This window comes from Geotrypetes seraphini, chromosome 3, assembly GCF_902459505.1.
Source record: "Geotrypetes seraphini chromosome 3, aGeoSer1.1, whole genome shotgun sequence".
Lineage (NCBI taxonomy): Eukaryota > Metazoa > Chordata > Amphibia > Gymnophiona > Dermophiidae > Geotrypetes > Geotrypetes seraphini.
The window spans coordinates 233482655-233497296 of record NC_047086.1 but is presented as its reverse complement, the minus strand read 5'-3'; the positions used below and the strand labels follow the sequence as shown (position 1 = coordinate 233497296).

The following is a 14642-nucleotide window of genomic DNA, read 5'->3' as shown; positions in this document are numbered from 1 at the left end:
AACTGAAAAATATATATGGTTTATGTATTTTCTTGAATTTATTTGCTTGGCTTTTATCAGTTTGCTGTTTTCTATCACTCCCAATAATCTTACTCTCTGAATATAGTTCTTAGGTGTCGGGCAGGTGGGGAGAGTGCCATCTCATCTTTCACCTCAGGCAACAAATTGCCTTGAGCTGCCCTTGTCTGAAACCATTACATAAAAGCAACAAGAAAAATAACAGTAAATTATATAAGAACATAAGAATTGCCATACTGGGACAGACCAGCATCCTGTTTCCAACAGTGGCCAATCCAGGTCCCAAGTACCTAGCTAGATCCCAAGTAGTAAAATAGATTTTATGCTGCTTAGCTTTTGAATAAGCAGTGGCTTTCCCCAAGTCATCTTAATAATGGCTTATGGACTTCTCTTTTAGGAAATTATTCAAACCTTTTTTAAAACCCTGCTAAGCTAACTCATTTCACCACTCTCTCCGGCAACAAATTGCAGAGTCTAATTGCACTTAAATAAAAGTCAACTATAGCAAGACTCTTCTGATGTCCAAGTTGCATAAGATCCGATCTTTTTGCTCTGATCTTATGGAGCGATTAGAAGGCAAACGAACCTCCTTGTTGACATGAAAATAGGAAATCACCTTTGTCAGAAAAGGTGGTACTGTGCGGACAAACCACTCCCACTTCTGTGATCTGAAGAAAGGGTTCCCTGCATGAAAGAGCCTGAAGCTCTGAAACATGCCATGCCGAGACATTTTTTGCAGATGATACCAAGATTTGTAACAGAGTAGACACCGAAGAGGGAGTGGAGAATATGAAAAAGGATCTGCAAAAGTTAGAGGAATGGTCTAATGCCTGGCAACTAAAATTCAATGCAGAGTAATGCATTTGGGGATTAATAATAGGAAGGAACCGTATATGCTGGGAGGAGAGAAGCTGATATGCACGGACGGGGAGAGGGACCTTGGGGTGATAGTGTCTGAAGATCTAAAGGCGAAAAAACAGTGTGACAAGGCAGTGGCTGCTGCCAGAAGGATTCTGGGCTGTATAAAGAGAGGCGTAGTCAGTAGAAGGAAGAAGGTGTTGATGCCCCTGTACAGGTCATTGGTGAGGCCCCACTTGGAGTATTGTGTTCAGTTTTGGAGACCGTATCTGGCGAAAGACGTAAGAAGACTTGAGGCGGTCCAGAGGAGGGCGACGAAAATGATAGGAGGCTTGCGCCAGAAGACGTATGAGGAGAGACTGGAAGCCCTGAATATGTATACCCTAGAGGAAAGGAGAGACAGGGGAGATATGATTCAGACGTTCAAATACTTAAAGGGTATTAACGTAGAACAAAATCTTTTCCAGAGAAAGGAAAATGGTAAAACCAGAGGACATAATTTAAGGTTGAGGGGTGGTAGATTCAGGGGCAATGTTAGGAAATTCTACTTTACGGAGAGGGTGGTGGATGCCTGGAATGCACTCCCGAGAGAGGTGGTGGAGAGTAAAACTGTGACTGAGTTCAAAGAAGCGTGGGATGAACACAGAAGATTTAGAATCAGAAAATAATATTAAATATTGAACTAGGCCAGTTACTGGGCAGACTTGCACGGTCTGTGTCGGTGTATGGCCGTTTGGTGAAGGATGGGCAGGGGAGGGCTTCAATGGCTGGGAGGGTGTAGATGGGCTGGAGTAAGTCTTAACAGAGATTTTGGCAGTTGGAACCCAAGCACAGTACCGGGTAAAGCTTTGGATTCTTGCCCAGAAATAGCTAAGAAGAAAAATAAAAAAAAATAAAATTTTTTTTTTAAATTGAATCAGGTTGGGCAGACTGGATGGACCATTCGGGTCTTTATCTGCCGTCATCTACTATGTTACTATGGTGACCAGAAAGACAGTCTTGATCATCAGATCTAGAAGAGAAGCATCTTTCAGAGGCTCGAATGGGGCTTCCACAAGGCCCTGCAGAACGATGTTAAGATTAAACGTAGGGAAAGGAGGATGCAAGGAGGTCACAAGCGAAGCGCCCCTCTCAGAAACCTGGTTTGCCCCAGCCCTGGAGGACCTGGAGATGGTGAAGCTCATAGCTCCTGCCCTCTCCCTCGGCATGCTGTGGCACGCAGTACATGGATGATGTTCCAGTACAATTCCAGCATAATTCATACATTAATTTGACAGATTTGGGGCTAAGGAGTCCAACCCAATCAATTTTCAACAAAATTGAGGAGTTTTGAGGCAGAAATCAAGCTTTGAAAAAAAGATCAATACAAATCCAAGATGGCCGCTACCAGCAAATTTGCAATAAAAATGACAAAATAAATAAAATCCCCCCACTAAAAATAGTGATTTTGGGTTTGGGAGGTGGGAGACCTGAACCCTACCATCAGAAACTCTTAAAAATGTGTTTTACAGAGTTCCACAGACCTCCCCTGAAGCTTCCTTAGGAAATGATGGAGGCGTACTTACAGTCTGTGAAGTGGCTACCTGCCAGCTCTTTACACTGCAGCTGAATGGAAAGAAAGGATTTTCTGCATCAGAACTGCTCCAAAATTATCAAATTGCCAGTCGGACTGTAACCTCTGCCCCCACAGAAACTCTCCACGTGACTGGGGGCAAGAAATGCAGCCTGTGCCCTGAAACACGAAGGGACTTTTATACAGGATGCATACAGCCTGCACTTAAATCCCTGACAGGGTCAGAGGGCAAATGAGCTCTCAGGGGAATGGACCCCGAGTCTGAGAAGGGTGGCACAAAGCATGCTGGCTCCATAGGTCCATTGAAGTTTCTCTGTGAAGCAGTTCAGCTTCACAGGACTTTATCCTTTCTTCTGGCAGAAGACCCCACACGGGGTTTCACAGCACTAAAGCCACAGAAAAAAAAATTAACTTTAAGCGAAAAACATAAGAAAAGGACGCAGAGCAGATCAGAAGACTTCATGGATTGCTTGCAGAAAATGAAAACTGCAGGTGGTTCTAAATCTCTCTCTATAACAGGGGTGTCCAACCTGCGGCCCCGTGAAGTATTTTGTGCGGCCCCAGTCGAGGGTGATGCAGTGTTTTCCTCTGCTGCCCCCGGGTGTTTACCATCTTGCCCACTCCCTCCTCTGTCTTGCTGCAGTGTTTGCGCGTCTGTGCGTCCCCAGAAACATTTTTTTCGGCCAATGCGGCTCAGGGAAGCCAAAAGGTTGGACACCCCTGCTCTACAAGGTAGGAGGAGCACATGCTCAGAAAAGTGTTTGGATTTCTGCAACTCCCAGAGTGAGGGAAGGGATTGAACGCTTAGAGTATAGAATCTGGTAGGGATATAACAGAATCAACCATTATGGTAAGATCAGCCTTATCCAAAAAGGAACAAAGCTGATGCACTTGCCTAAGATAGGCAAACCCTGAAACCTGTATTTATACATGCATGCCATCTACACATGATAGATGTTGCTATTTCCATATTGAATTGGCCCAAAGACTTTTAAAATTACTTCTTTAACTAAGCAAGAGAGGTCAGGGTCCAGCAGGCAGGGAATAAGCTGTCATGATGTTGCCCATGTCTTTGAGATCAACTTCACTGAGCATGTGCTTTCCTCACAAGTGTTAGATAAGTGTCTAACAATATCATAATATACTTAATCTCCATTTCCTAATAACAGCATGATGCTGTAACTGTAGAGTCTAATTCATTTTTTGTGCTGAAAAGAACTGGCATTAACAGAATCTGACTCAAAAAGTACATTTTTCTGTGAGGCAAGTAGTAAACAAACAAGTGTTAGCTCAACAGAACCATTTATTAATGTATGTATTTATAAATCTTTATATACCTTTTCTTGGCTATATCAATCAAAATGGCACACAATATCCAGAAAAAAAATGAAAACAATTTAAGGGGGAATTCATCAAGGGGCGATAACCAATTTAGCATGTGCTAACTGCATTTGGGTGTGCTAAATGCTACGATGCCCACTAAGAATTAGCACACACTAAACAATAAGATGCCCTTTATACACTTCTCCCTCCATATTCGCAGGGGTTAGGTTCAAAGCTGGCCCACGAATACCAGAAAATTCCGAATAACTTTTTGCTTTCATATTCACGGGGTTTGGGGGTATATCCCTCGCGAATATCGTGAATTTGCAAATAATAAACCTTCCCTTCATATTGGCAGCAAAACTCACAGTCACACAATGCTCTGATGCTGGGTTTTGCTCAACCGCACTGAAGCAAAACACTCAACTTTCTTCCCTCTGCACCCCAGCTAAACACACACTTCTCTGTTGCAGCCGCTTGCCCGACCACATTGGAAAAACGCACCAAACTTCTCTCAGCACACACTTCTCTGATGCTGCCATTTACTAATCTAATCTAATCTAGTATTTGTTGTGTCGCGCATACCTAAACAGGCTCTAGGTGACTTGAGGAAAGGAATGGAAAAGGGTTAGGGTGGAGGAGCGGAGGGGGACAGGAATTAGGTGCTTAAGATGATCTTACAAGAGTTAACTGTCAAAGAGTGAAGTTTTCAGTTTCTTTCAGAGTAGGATAGGGTTGGTTTCCGTTCTTATGGTCTCTGTGAGATTGTTCCAAATTTTGACTCCGAGGAAGATGAACATGGATTGGAAGATTCTTCTGTATTTGAGATTTTTTTTGTTGAGGGGAGGTTGAGCTGGATCCTATTGAGAATTCTGCGTGAGCTGGACCATGCGTCAGTTAAAAGTTTGATGAGTGGGACTGCTGAGTTGACGTAGATGATACTGGCTATTTTGAATTTTATACGGGCTGTGATGGGTAGCTGGTGGAATTGTTTGGGGTGGATTGAGATGGAGTCGTATTTTTTTAGACCAAAGATGAGCCTTACTGCAGTGTTTTGAATAAGTTGCATTTTGTGGGTGAGGGTGGTATTGATTCCCAGGTAGGCGGAGTTGCAGTAATCCAGTTGGGATAGAATCATCTTCTGGACAATGATGGCAAAGTGATGCTGGTGGAAGTATGGCCTGATGAGTCTTAGTTGTTTCATGGTGAAGAGGGCTTTACCCAATCATGCTGAAAAAAAGGGCTGAACTTTTCTCTTGGCACCCCAGAATGATGTCACTCTGGGGTGGAGTCAGCAAGATGAAAACCACAAATAATCAAAGTCGCAAGTGCTGAACCCACAAATATGGAGGGAGACCTGTATTCCTATGGGTATCTTAGTGTTTAGCATGCGCCAACATAGTAGGCACACATTCAATTGGTTAGCACCCCTTGATGAATTATATCCTTAATCCTTAAACAAGCTCCTTAGGAAATAGATAACATTTTAAAAACTTTCTGAATCCATGAATATAGTCATCTTTTTTGGTTCCTCTGGCAGTCCATAACACAAATCTGCAGCAACTGATCTGAAAGCCTTCCTTTTCTATGCTTGCTTCCCCAAAAAGGATATATTAGTTTATAATCATATGCATGTACAGTATATTTGCACAGTACAATTATATCACATGCATGAATTTGTCAGGCACCTCTTTTACTTACCATTGGGAATGGCTGCGAGCTTTCCAAAAGTGTCATTCAGAGCCTTAAGAAGACCTTTATTCTTTTCATCAGCATTTTTCAATCTGTTCTGCATGTTGTTTAGGTTATCGCCATTTTCTATGGAGAAAAAAAAAACAAAAATATGATTTCTTTTTATACTGTAGGCTTTACTATAATATCATAATTACTTATGCAGATTTGCCTAAGGAAAATGAAACGATTGCAAACAGAGGGCCCCTGGTACTAAGCTGTGCTATTAAAAGGGCTTAGTGCATCCTAATGTGGGCCTTGCTTGTATACTAAGCTCATTTCTCGTGTGGTAATACATTTGGCCTTTTTACATTATTTCTTTTTCTAGCCATGCACTAATATTAGAATTAAAATCCAGCCTCCTCAAAAATTTAATGCTAGAGCCCCTGAAAAATGGTGGCTGAAAAACAATGCCCTAGGAGAGGTCAGTGTACTACAGAAGAAATATTTTCCCCTTAATTGGTAGTCTCCACCTTGTGCTGCTTCTTCTAAATACCAAAGACCTGAGCTATAAAATCCACAAGCTGTTTTTTCAGTCTTAGAAAAGTAGCCTCAGCCCCACCACTCCACCGCTGTGTTACTTTACCATTGCGGGAAGAATTCTTGCATTCTTAAATCTGAATAGTCGGATGACACGGGCGGTCATGGGAGACCCTTGATAAAGCACTCCTTAGTGCGAAACATGGCATGTCGGGTTTAACTCCCGGACGTTGGCTCAGCAATAAAAAAGCTAAGTACATTAGTATACTAAAGGATTAAATTATTTATTTGAAAGAAAAAAGTTTGAAAGTTAAAATAAAATGTATTAAAACAGTAGTATAAGCAGCCAATGATGAGTTCTCATGTAATTCTTCCCGCAATGGTAAAGTAACACAGCGGTGGAGTGGTGGGGCTGAGGCTACTTTTCTAAGACTGAAAAAACAGCTTGTGGATTTTATAGCTCAGGTCTTTGACTTATACACATTGATTGACCAAAGCTAAAGCAATTTACAAAACAAGCCATATTCTTGAGTCTTCTAAATACCAGGCAGGGGGTTATTTAAGTAGGGGGAATGGAGGGTCAGGTTAAGGGGGGGGGGGTAGGGGAGATCAAGGCCGACTGCTAATTAATTTTTTAAAAAGTCACCGTTTCAGTCAATCACAGCTAAGCAAAGACAGAAAGGATGACATATTGCAATGAGCTGAAGATTACTACTGCATTTTTAACACAGCAGTAATTTGCATGCTCATTGCTTACAGCATGAGACCATAGTTTTGAGTCACTAATTTCACTGTAGAAGGATTGCACTGGCCCTGGTGTACCATGTGATTTTCTGCATCAGCCTCAGAGAGACAAACCGTTAAAATGATGCTCCATTAAAACAGTAAACGGCTGCTGGCAGGGAAACAAACCTTTTCCATGATTGCAAAAGGAAGTGAATTAAGTCAAAAATCTAAATTATTTCACCACTTCACCAGTCGATCAGTAAGTCAATCAGTCAATCAATCATCAATCAAACAGTCAGACAGTAAGTCAGTCAACCAATCAGTCCAAACAGTCAGCAAACCAGTAAGTCAGTCAATCAACTGTCAGTCAGTCATTCAACCAGTCAGCTTACCAATGAGTGTTAACCAGACAGTGTTTGACTCACCCAACCAGTTAGTCAGTCAGTCAGTCTGTCAACTGGTCAACTAGTCAGTCAATCAGAAAGTTAACCAGTCAGTCAACAAGTCAGTCAGTCAATCACTTAATCAATCAGTCTTTCAGTTAACTTGTGAATCTGTCATCAAGTCAGTCAACCAATCATTCATTCATCTCTTCAATTAGTCCACTGGTTAGTCAGTTCACCAGTTAGTCCATCAGTCGACCAACCAATCAGTGATATAACCAGTAAGTCAACCAATAAATCAATCAGTGAGTCACCAGTCATCCAGACTGTCAATCAACTAGTAAGTCAGTCAATCACCAAGTCAACCAGTTAGATAGTCAGTCTGTCTACCAGTTAACCAAATACTCAGTAAAATAATCAGTCAGTAATTCAATCAATCAATCAGTCAACTACTCAGTTAGACAACTAGTCAGTCACTCAACCAATCAATCATACAACCAGTCAGTGAGTCATTCATTCAAGTTTCAAGTTTAATTAATTTTAATATACCGACCATCAACGTGCACCTGGCCAGTTTACAATGCTAAAACTGAAAGGGTAAAATAAATTTTGTAGGGGGGGGGGGAAATGTGAACATTAAATAGGCAAATTGTAAATACGAACATGAGCTTGAGGGTAAAGGGGGAGGGGAAAGTTAATAATTACATCATTAAAAACAAATTAATTAAAGGGAAGGGGGATAAATCACCAGGAATGGGGATCGCTTCTTAAAAGCGGTTCATGTTTATTTTGCTAGCTATTGGAAAGGAAATATTTAGACACTATGGTATGCGTCTTGGAATAAGAACATTTTTAGTTTAGTCTTGAATTTGTCGAGTGAATTTTCGAGGCAGAGTTGAGATGGCATGGCATTCCATAAAGTTGGAGCTACAACGTAAAAGTTAGTTTTTTCTAGTGTAGTAGCATTCTTTAATGGAAGGTATGGTCAGTAAGTTCTGATCAGCTGATCTAAGGGTCCAAGGAGGGCAAGAGGGAATGATGAGCTTATCAAGAAAAGATGGGAGATGTGAAAGTTTGATTTTGAAGACCAGCATTAAAGTTTTATAGGTGATGCGGTGGGTGATGGGTAGCCAGTGAGCTTCTCGCAGAAGAGGAGTAACCAGTCAGTGAACCAGTAAGTTCATGAAATCAGCCAATCAGTCTGTCAATCAGTCAACTAGTCAGTCAATTAGTTAACCAGTTAACCAGTCAATAAGTCAACCAAATGCTCTGCAAGTCAGTCAGTAATTCATCCAAGCAGTCAGTTAGTCAACGATTCAGTCAGTATACCAGTCAGTCAACCAGTCAATCAATCATTCAGTCAGTCACTAAATCAACTAATTAGACAGTCAAGCATTCAATCAGTCATTCAATCAACCAGTTATACAATCTGTCATTCAGTCAACCAGTTAATAAACCAGTCAGTCAATCAAACAGAGTCAGTTACTCAGTTAACTAGCAGTCAATCAACAATTCAACAAATCTTGGTAACTGTGCTTGACAGCTGGTATAAATCCCAACATAGATCTTTTAGGACACAGATATTTAGACATCTTCTGAAATTGGGATGAGATATCTATGAACTTGCCCTGATCCTTGATCTGCTTATGACTTGATGTGGAAATCATACATTTTGCTAGGGTAGTGCTTCAAAAGTGCTTTCAATTTCTACCTCCTCTTACTTTGGGTCCTGCATCCCCAACCCTATATGTCATGTCTGTCTGTCCAACTTAGATTGTAAGCTCTTCTGAGCAGGACAGACTATTAAATGTAAAAACGTACAGTGCTGTGTACATCCTTTCAGCACTATATAAGTGATAAATAGTAGTACTAATAGTACATAGCAACTTGGAGGAATACAAGTGTAAACAGCAGACAGAGTGGAAGAACAAGTTCTGAGAAAGGAAAGATCTGTCAGGCTCTTGAATCACATGGAAGTAGATATTCAAAGTGCTGCTGAAGAATAAAGTTAAACAAAAGTATCTCAAAAACACTGCACCCAGGTACTTGAAAGAACAGAAACAAGCAGCAATGCCAATGGACCAAACCTGAAATACTACACTGCAATTGAAACTAGCCCCATAAATTTTCTTTTCAAAAACCGGCAATACAAATAATAATAATAATAATAATAATAATAATTTGTGTAACATGAACCCTCAATACAGGCAATACAAATAATAATAATAATTTGTGTAACACCTTAGCCATGGGAGAAAGCAATCACAGTTGCCACTCCAACACTTAAACAATGTAGAAAAAAAGCCAAAGTTCCCTAACTGCCGCACACCATCATTGGGTCCGTTTTGTGTGCTACCATAAAGTGAAATAAATAGTGCAAAAAACACTTTAATTAATTAATTAATTAATCAGTGAATAAATTTATGGAACAGTTATAGGCAAAATTCTTTTGTAGAAGCACAGTTCTTTTTTTGTTTATTTATAGCAGTGAGTGAACGGGAACAGATCCAGCCTCCTCCTCAGACAAAAAGAGAAATTACTTAGCTTAGTGAGCTGTTGGTCCATTTAACGATCGGGGTGTCAGAAGTTACTCCATTGATAGCAAACTTCGAAAAAGTTAAACATGTGCCTGAATATCTAATTAAATCTACACAAATGGAGAGGGTATGCTTATTATAGGGCATTTATGTGAATTGGACAGGAAGGTGACCATTTTTTACTATTTTATTAAAAAAAAAAAAATGAAGCACCATTTTAGAAAAAATATATAAGTTAGAATTGAGATGTCAAAGTCAGGACATCTTCAGTTCTATTATTTTAGAACAGAATCTGCTGATATAAAGTCTGTTCTAAAATACAGAGACATAGGGCTCCTTTTACTAAAGTGCGCTAGTGTTTTTAGTATGCGCTAACCCCCCCCCCCACACAAACTACGCGTAAAAACTAACACCAGCTCAATGGTGGCGTTAGCATCTAGTGCATGTGGCAATGCAGTGCACGCTAAAACCACTAGTGCAGCTTAGTAAAAGGAGCCCATAGACATTTATGGACCGAGTATGGGCGACATAAACATCCATTTTGGAAAAATTGAATATTGACACGTGTTCAAAGCCGGCGCATAAACCAGCTATGTTCTAAAATGGCAACCCAACAGATTAAGGCAAAATAACTGGTTATGTACTGCAATATTTATGATACTAGAAACATAACTAGGCATTATCTTGACACTGCCACTGTGACCAGTTTGCTTGACAGTTTGGCATTTGAGGGAGACAAAGCACTAGGGGAAAACAGAGTGCAGCTCAATATCAACTAATTACCAAATCCTATTTGTGCTTGATAGCTGGTATAATTCCCAACATGGATCTTTTAAGACATAGGAGACAAATAGGCAAGCAGTCCCCTAGTCTCATAAGGATGGTAATCATAGAAGCAGAATGGTTAATGGAGGATAAAAGATATTTTATTGAAGAATCAAATATCAAATCAAGTCTGACATGGCTGTGTTTTGCCTGGCAAGAGCTGCTTCAGGGGCTAATTCATTATCTTTATAGTGTACACCTTCATATGCGGCAGAAGACGTTGGAGCGGTTTCAGACATCCAGAATGCCCTCCACTGTTTCTTCTCTTCTGCCAGAGTTTTTGTTGACTCTGGAAGCAGTGAGAGGGCCTCATTGAGCCCTGAGCAATGGTCCGCACCCCTTCAGCCTAGAAGCTCTGTCATGGAGATAGAGCTCCACAGAGATTAAACACCAAGAGTAGTGTTCCGCAGGGGTTGGTATGATTTTTTTTTTTTATTGGAAAGGAAAGAGGATGGGATTTGATATACTGCCTTTCTGTGGTTTTAATCAAAGCAGTTTACATATTATATACAGGCACTTATTTTGTACCTAGGGTAATGAAGGGTTAAGTGACTTATCCAGAGTTACAATGTACTGTAGTGGGAATGAACCCAGTTCTCCTGGTTCTCAGGCCACTGCACTAACCATTAGCCTATTCCTCTACTCCTCCTCTATGGAGTCATTGGAACACATGGATCCCAAAGATGGAGGTCAGTAAGAAGATGGAGAAGTCAATGTTTTGATCCCACAGTTGGCTTCTATTCTGGGGAGCCTGCCTCTAGTGGTGTCTTTTCCCCAGGGAGGGAGCTATTCCCAATAAGGGGAGAAGGCTGGAAGTCTCCATCAACACCTCAGGTGATATCAGCTAACCGAGCAGAGGAGAGAGCAGCTGGAGGAATCCTGAAGGATTTGAGGAAACCAGCAGCAATAACCCTGCATGGAACTTAAAGTGACTTGAATTCCTCTTTAAAAGATTAATTAGCGAAAGAGTATGAAGATATTAAAGCTATTTCTCAAATTGTAGTGGACCATTTGGAAGAGCTAGCTGATCATAACCAGAACTTAAGCTCCACAGAGATTAAACACCAAGAGTAGTGTTCCGCAGGGGTTGGAACTCGGGCTGCTGCTGTTCAATGTATTTATAAATGATCTAGAAACAGGGACCAACTGTGAAGTAATAAAATTCACAGACGACACCAAACTATTTAGTGGAGTTGGGACTAAAGAGGATTTACAAAAAGACCTGAACACACTAGAAGAGTGGGCGATGAGATGGCAGATGAAGTTTAATGTAGAGAAATGTAAAGTCTTGCATGTAGGAAACAGAAACCCGAAGTACAGCTATACGATAGGAGGGCTGATAATGGGTGAAAGTACCTAGAAAAGGACTTGGGGATAATAGTGGACAAGACAATGAAGCAGTCGGCACAGTGTGCAGCAGCCTGTAAGAAGGCGAATAGAATGCTAGGTATTATCAGGAAAGGTATTACAACCAGAACGAAAGAAGTAATCCTGCAGTTGTATCAGGCGATGGTGCGCCCGCATCTGGAGTACTGCGTCCAATATTGGTCGCCATACCTTAAGTATGGCAATACTTGAAAGGGTACAGTAAAGAGCGACGCGATTGATAAAAGGTATGGAAAACCTTTCATATGCTGAAAGATTAGAGAAACTGGGGCTCTTTTCCCTGGAAAAGCGGAGGCTTAGAGGGGACATGATAGAGACTTATAAGATCATGAAAGGCATAGAGAAAGTGGAGAGGGACAGGTTCTTCAAACTTTTGAAAACTACAAGAGGGCATTTGGAAAAATTAAGAGGGGACAAATTCAGAACCAATGCTAGGAAGTTCTTTTTCACCCAAAGGGTGGTGGACACCTGGAATGCGTTTCCAGAGGATGTGATAGGACAGAGTACGGTATCAGGGTTCAAGAAGGGATTAGATGATTTCCTGAAGGAAAAAAGGATAGAAGGGTATAGATAGAGGATTACTATACAGGTCCTGGACCTGATGGGCTGCCGCGTGAGCGCACAGCTGGGCATGATGGACCTCTGGTCTGATCCAGCAGAGGCACTGCTTATGTTCTTATGTTCTAAGAGTTAAATCAGGCTTCCAAGTTATAATTTGGGACAATACTTTTTTTTTGTATTAGAAAGTTGAATGATTAGAAAATCTGCAAGATATTTGGAGTTTAGAATTACAAATTAATATTTCAGAAACTTAATGGCCTAGGCTTTGGAATCATAGAGTGAGATGTACAGCCTCAGCTTCAATGATGCAAACTTTATACCATTTAATGTATAGAGTATTTTGGACTCCAGTGAGATTACAAAACATAGACTCAACACGTTCTAATAGGTGCTGTCCTTTAATATTTGGATTCTGGAAGTCCATATGGAGCAAAATAATTTTGATTCTTAAAGTTCCAATTTCGTTATCATACGGAATTCTAATGCTTGGTACTTCAATTATGAAAAAAAGCCCGCTAAATAGTTCCAAAGATAAACTACTTCTCATTATGACAGGTGTGGCTTTGCAAATGATTACAAGGAACTGGAAACAATGGGATAGGTTAAATATGCTGTTTTGGTGGGAGACCCGCACGTCTTTACTACAGATATGAGAAAATGCTTGCAGAAAAAAATTAATGAATCACAAATATTTATATGAATCTGGGGTCCATTAGATTCTTATGTTAAACAACTTTAATAATACTGTGTACCTACCGTATTAAAGATTTCATACAAATCCAGAGAAGGGGGAGGGGATTGTTTATTTTGTATTCATGTATAGTACATAAGTGTTTTTCAAGAATGTTATTGATGAATAATCTGTTACATTTACTGTAAGATGTGTTTTTCTAAAATTAATAAACAATTTAAACAGGAGAAAATCTGGTGAGATGCAATAATTTGCGAGGTTTTTTTTCTCAATAAATTTTATTTTGAATTTTCCTCAGTCATTGTTTGTGATGACTATTGATATGCATGCATAGACCATCTACTTTGCCTGAAGATGGTCTTTGCATGTGTTTGCTGTCTGGGTTTTTTTTTTAAAAAAACACTTTTTTTTACTGGCCCCTACTCACCTGCTCTCTGCTACCCTTCCCTGCAGTGCGAGCCCATGGTTTTAACCCACAGGTATAATGCGGGTTAAAACCATGGGCTCGCACATTAGGAAAGGGAGCCAGAGAGAGAGTCGGGGGAGGCAGAGAGCAGGTCACGGCAGAGAGCAGGAGAGCTGGGAAGCCAGAGAGAGAGTCGGGAAGGCAGAGAGCAGGTCGTGGCAGAAAGCAGAAGAGCCAGGGAGCTAGAGAGAGAGTCGGGGAGGCAGAGAGCATGTCACGGCGGAGAGAAGGAGAGCTGGGGAGCCAGAGAGAGAGTCGGGGAGGCAGAGAGCAGGTCGTAGCAGAGCAGGTTTATTGCAGGGCTGGCAGGACAGTCGTAAAGGAAGTGAGCGACTGGTCTCCAGCGGTCGCTTCTTGTTGATCGGCCAGCCCAGTCGGTGTTCAAGATTTTTGTTTAGTGAATCGCGTCCCTGCCTACTTTGCATGCCGTTTCCCTCATTTGCATGCACGGATCGGAATCAGATCTGTACACAGGTTAGTGAATCAGGTTGGAGGGAAATCGGGTCGCAAAGGGCTCGCAAACCAATTGGTAGACGATCGGTTTGCTTAGTGAATCTAGCCCACAGTGTTTTTAATAAAATGCCTTTTTTGGACTCCTGCTCTCATCCTAGTCATTTGTGGTTTTTCCACCCTTTTCATGTTCCATTTTCAAATTCACACATTTCAATTGGCGCCAGTGGCGTACCAAGGGGGGGGCGGGAGGGGCGGTCCGCCCCGGGTACCAAGCCCTGAGGGGGTGCTCCCGGTCCGGTCCAGTTTTCCCCCCTGCGCCGGGTGTCGCGTCTGGAAACAGCCTGCAGCAAGATCGCAATGCCAGAGATCTTTGCCTGCTTCGACTGTTTCCTCCGCCACGGTCCTGCCCCTCCTCTGATGTCAGAGGAGGGGCGGGACCGCGGCGGAGGAAACAGCCGAAGCAGGCAAAGATCTCTGGCATCGCGCGATCTTGTTGCAGGCTGTTTCCCCAGGGCAGTAGCGTACCAAGGGGGGCGAGGGGGAGGTCCATCCCGGGTGCCGCCTTAGGGGGGGGTGCACAGCTGGCCCGGTCCCTATCGCGCTCCTACCCTCCCAGCGAAAGCAGCATCGG

At 41.7% G+C, this 14642-nt stretch overlaps 1 protein-coding gene across 1 annotated transcript in view; it reads right to left on the bottom strand.

Annotated features, from left to right (window-relative positions):
- Positions 1 to 14642, bottom strand: part of LOC117357257 (laminin subunit alpha-2-like) — a 466835-nt gene that overhangs the window by 221780 nt on the left and 230413 nt on the right. The window contains exon 25 of the mRNA XM_033937630.1: positions 5474 to 5590. Within this exon, the coding sequence (XP_033793521.1) occupies positions 5474 to 5590 (117 nt within the window). The remainder of the gene's footprint in view (positions 1 to 5473; positions 5591 to 14642) is intronic.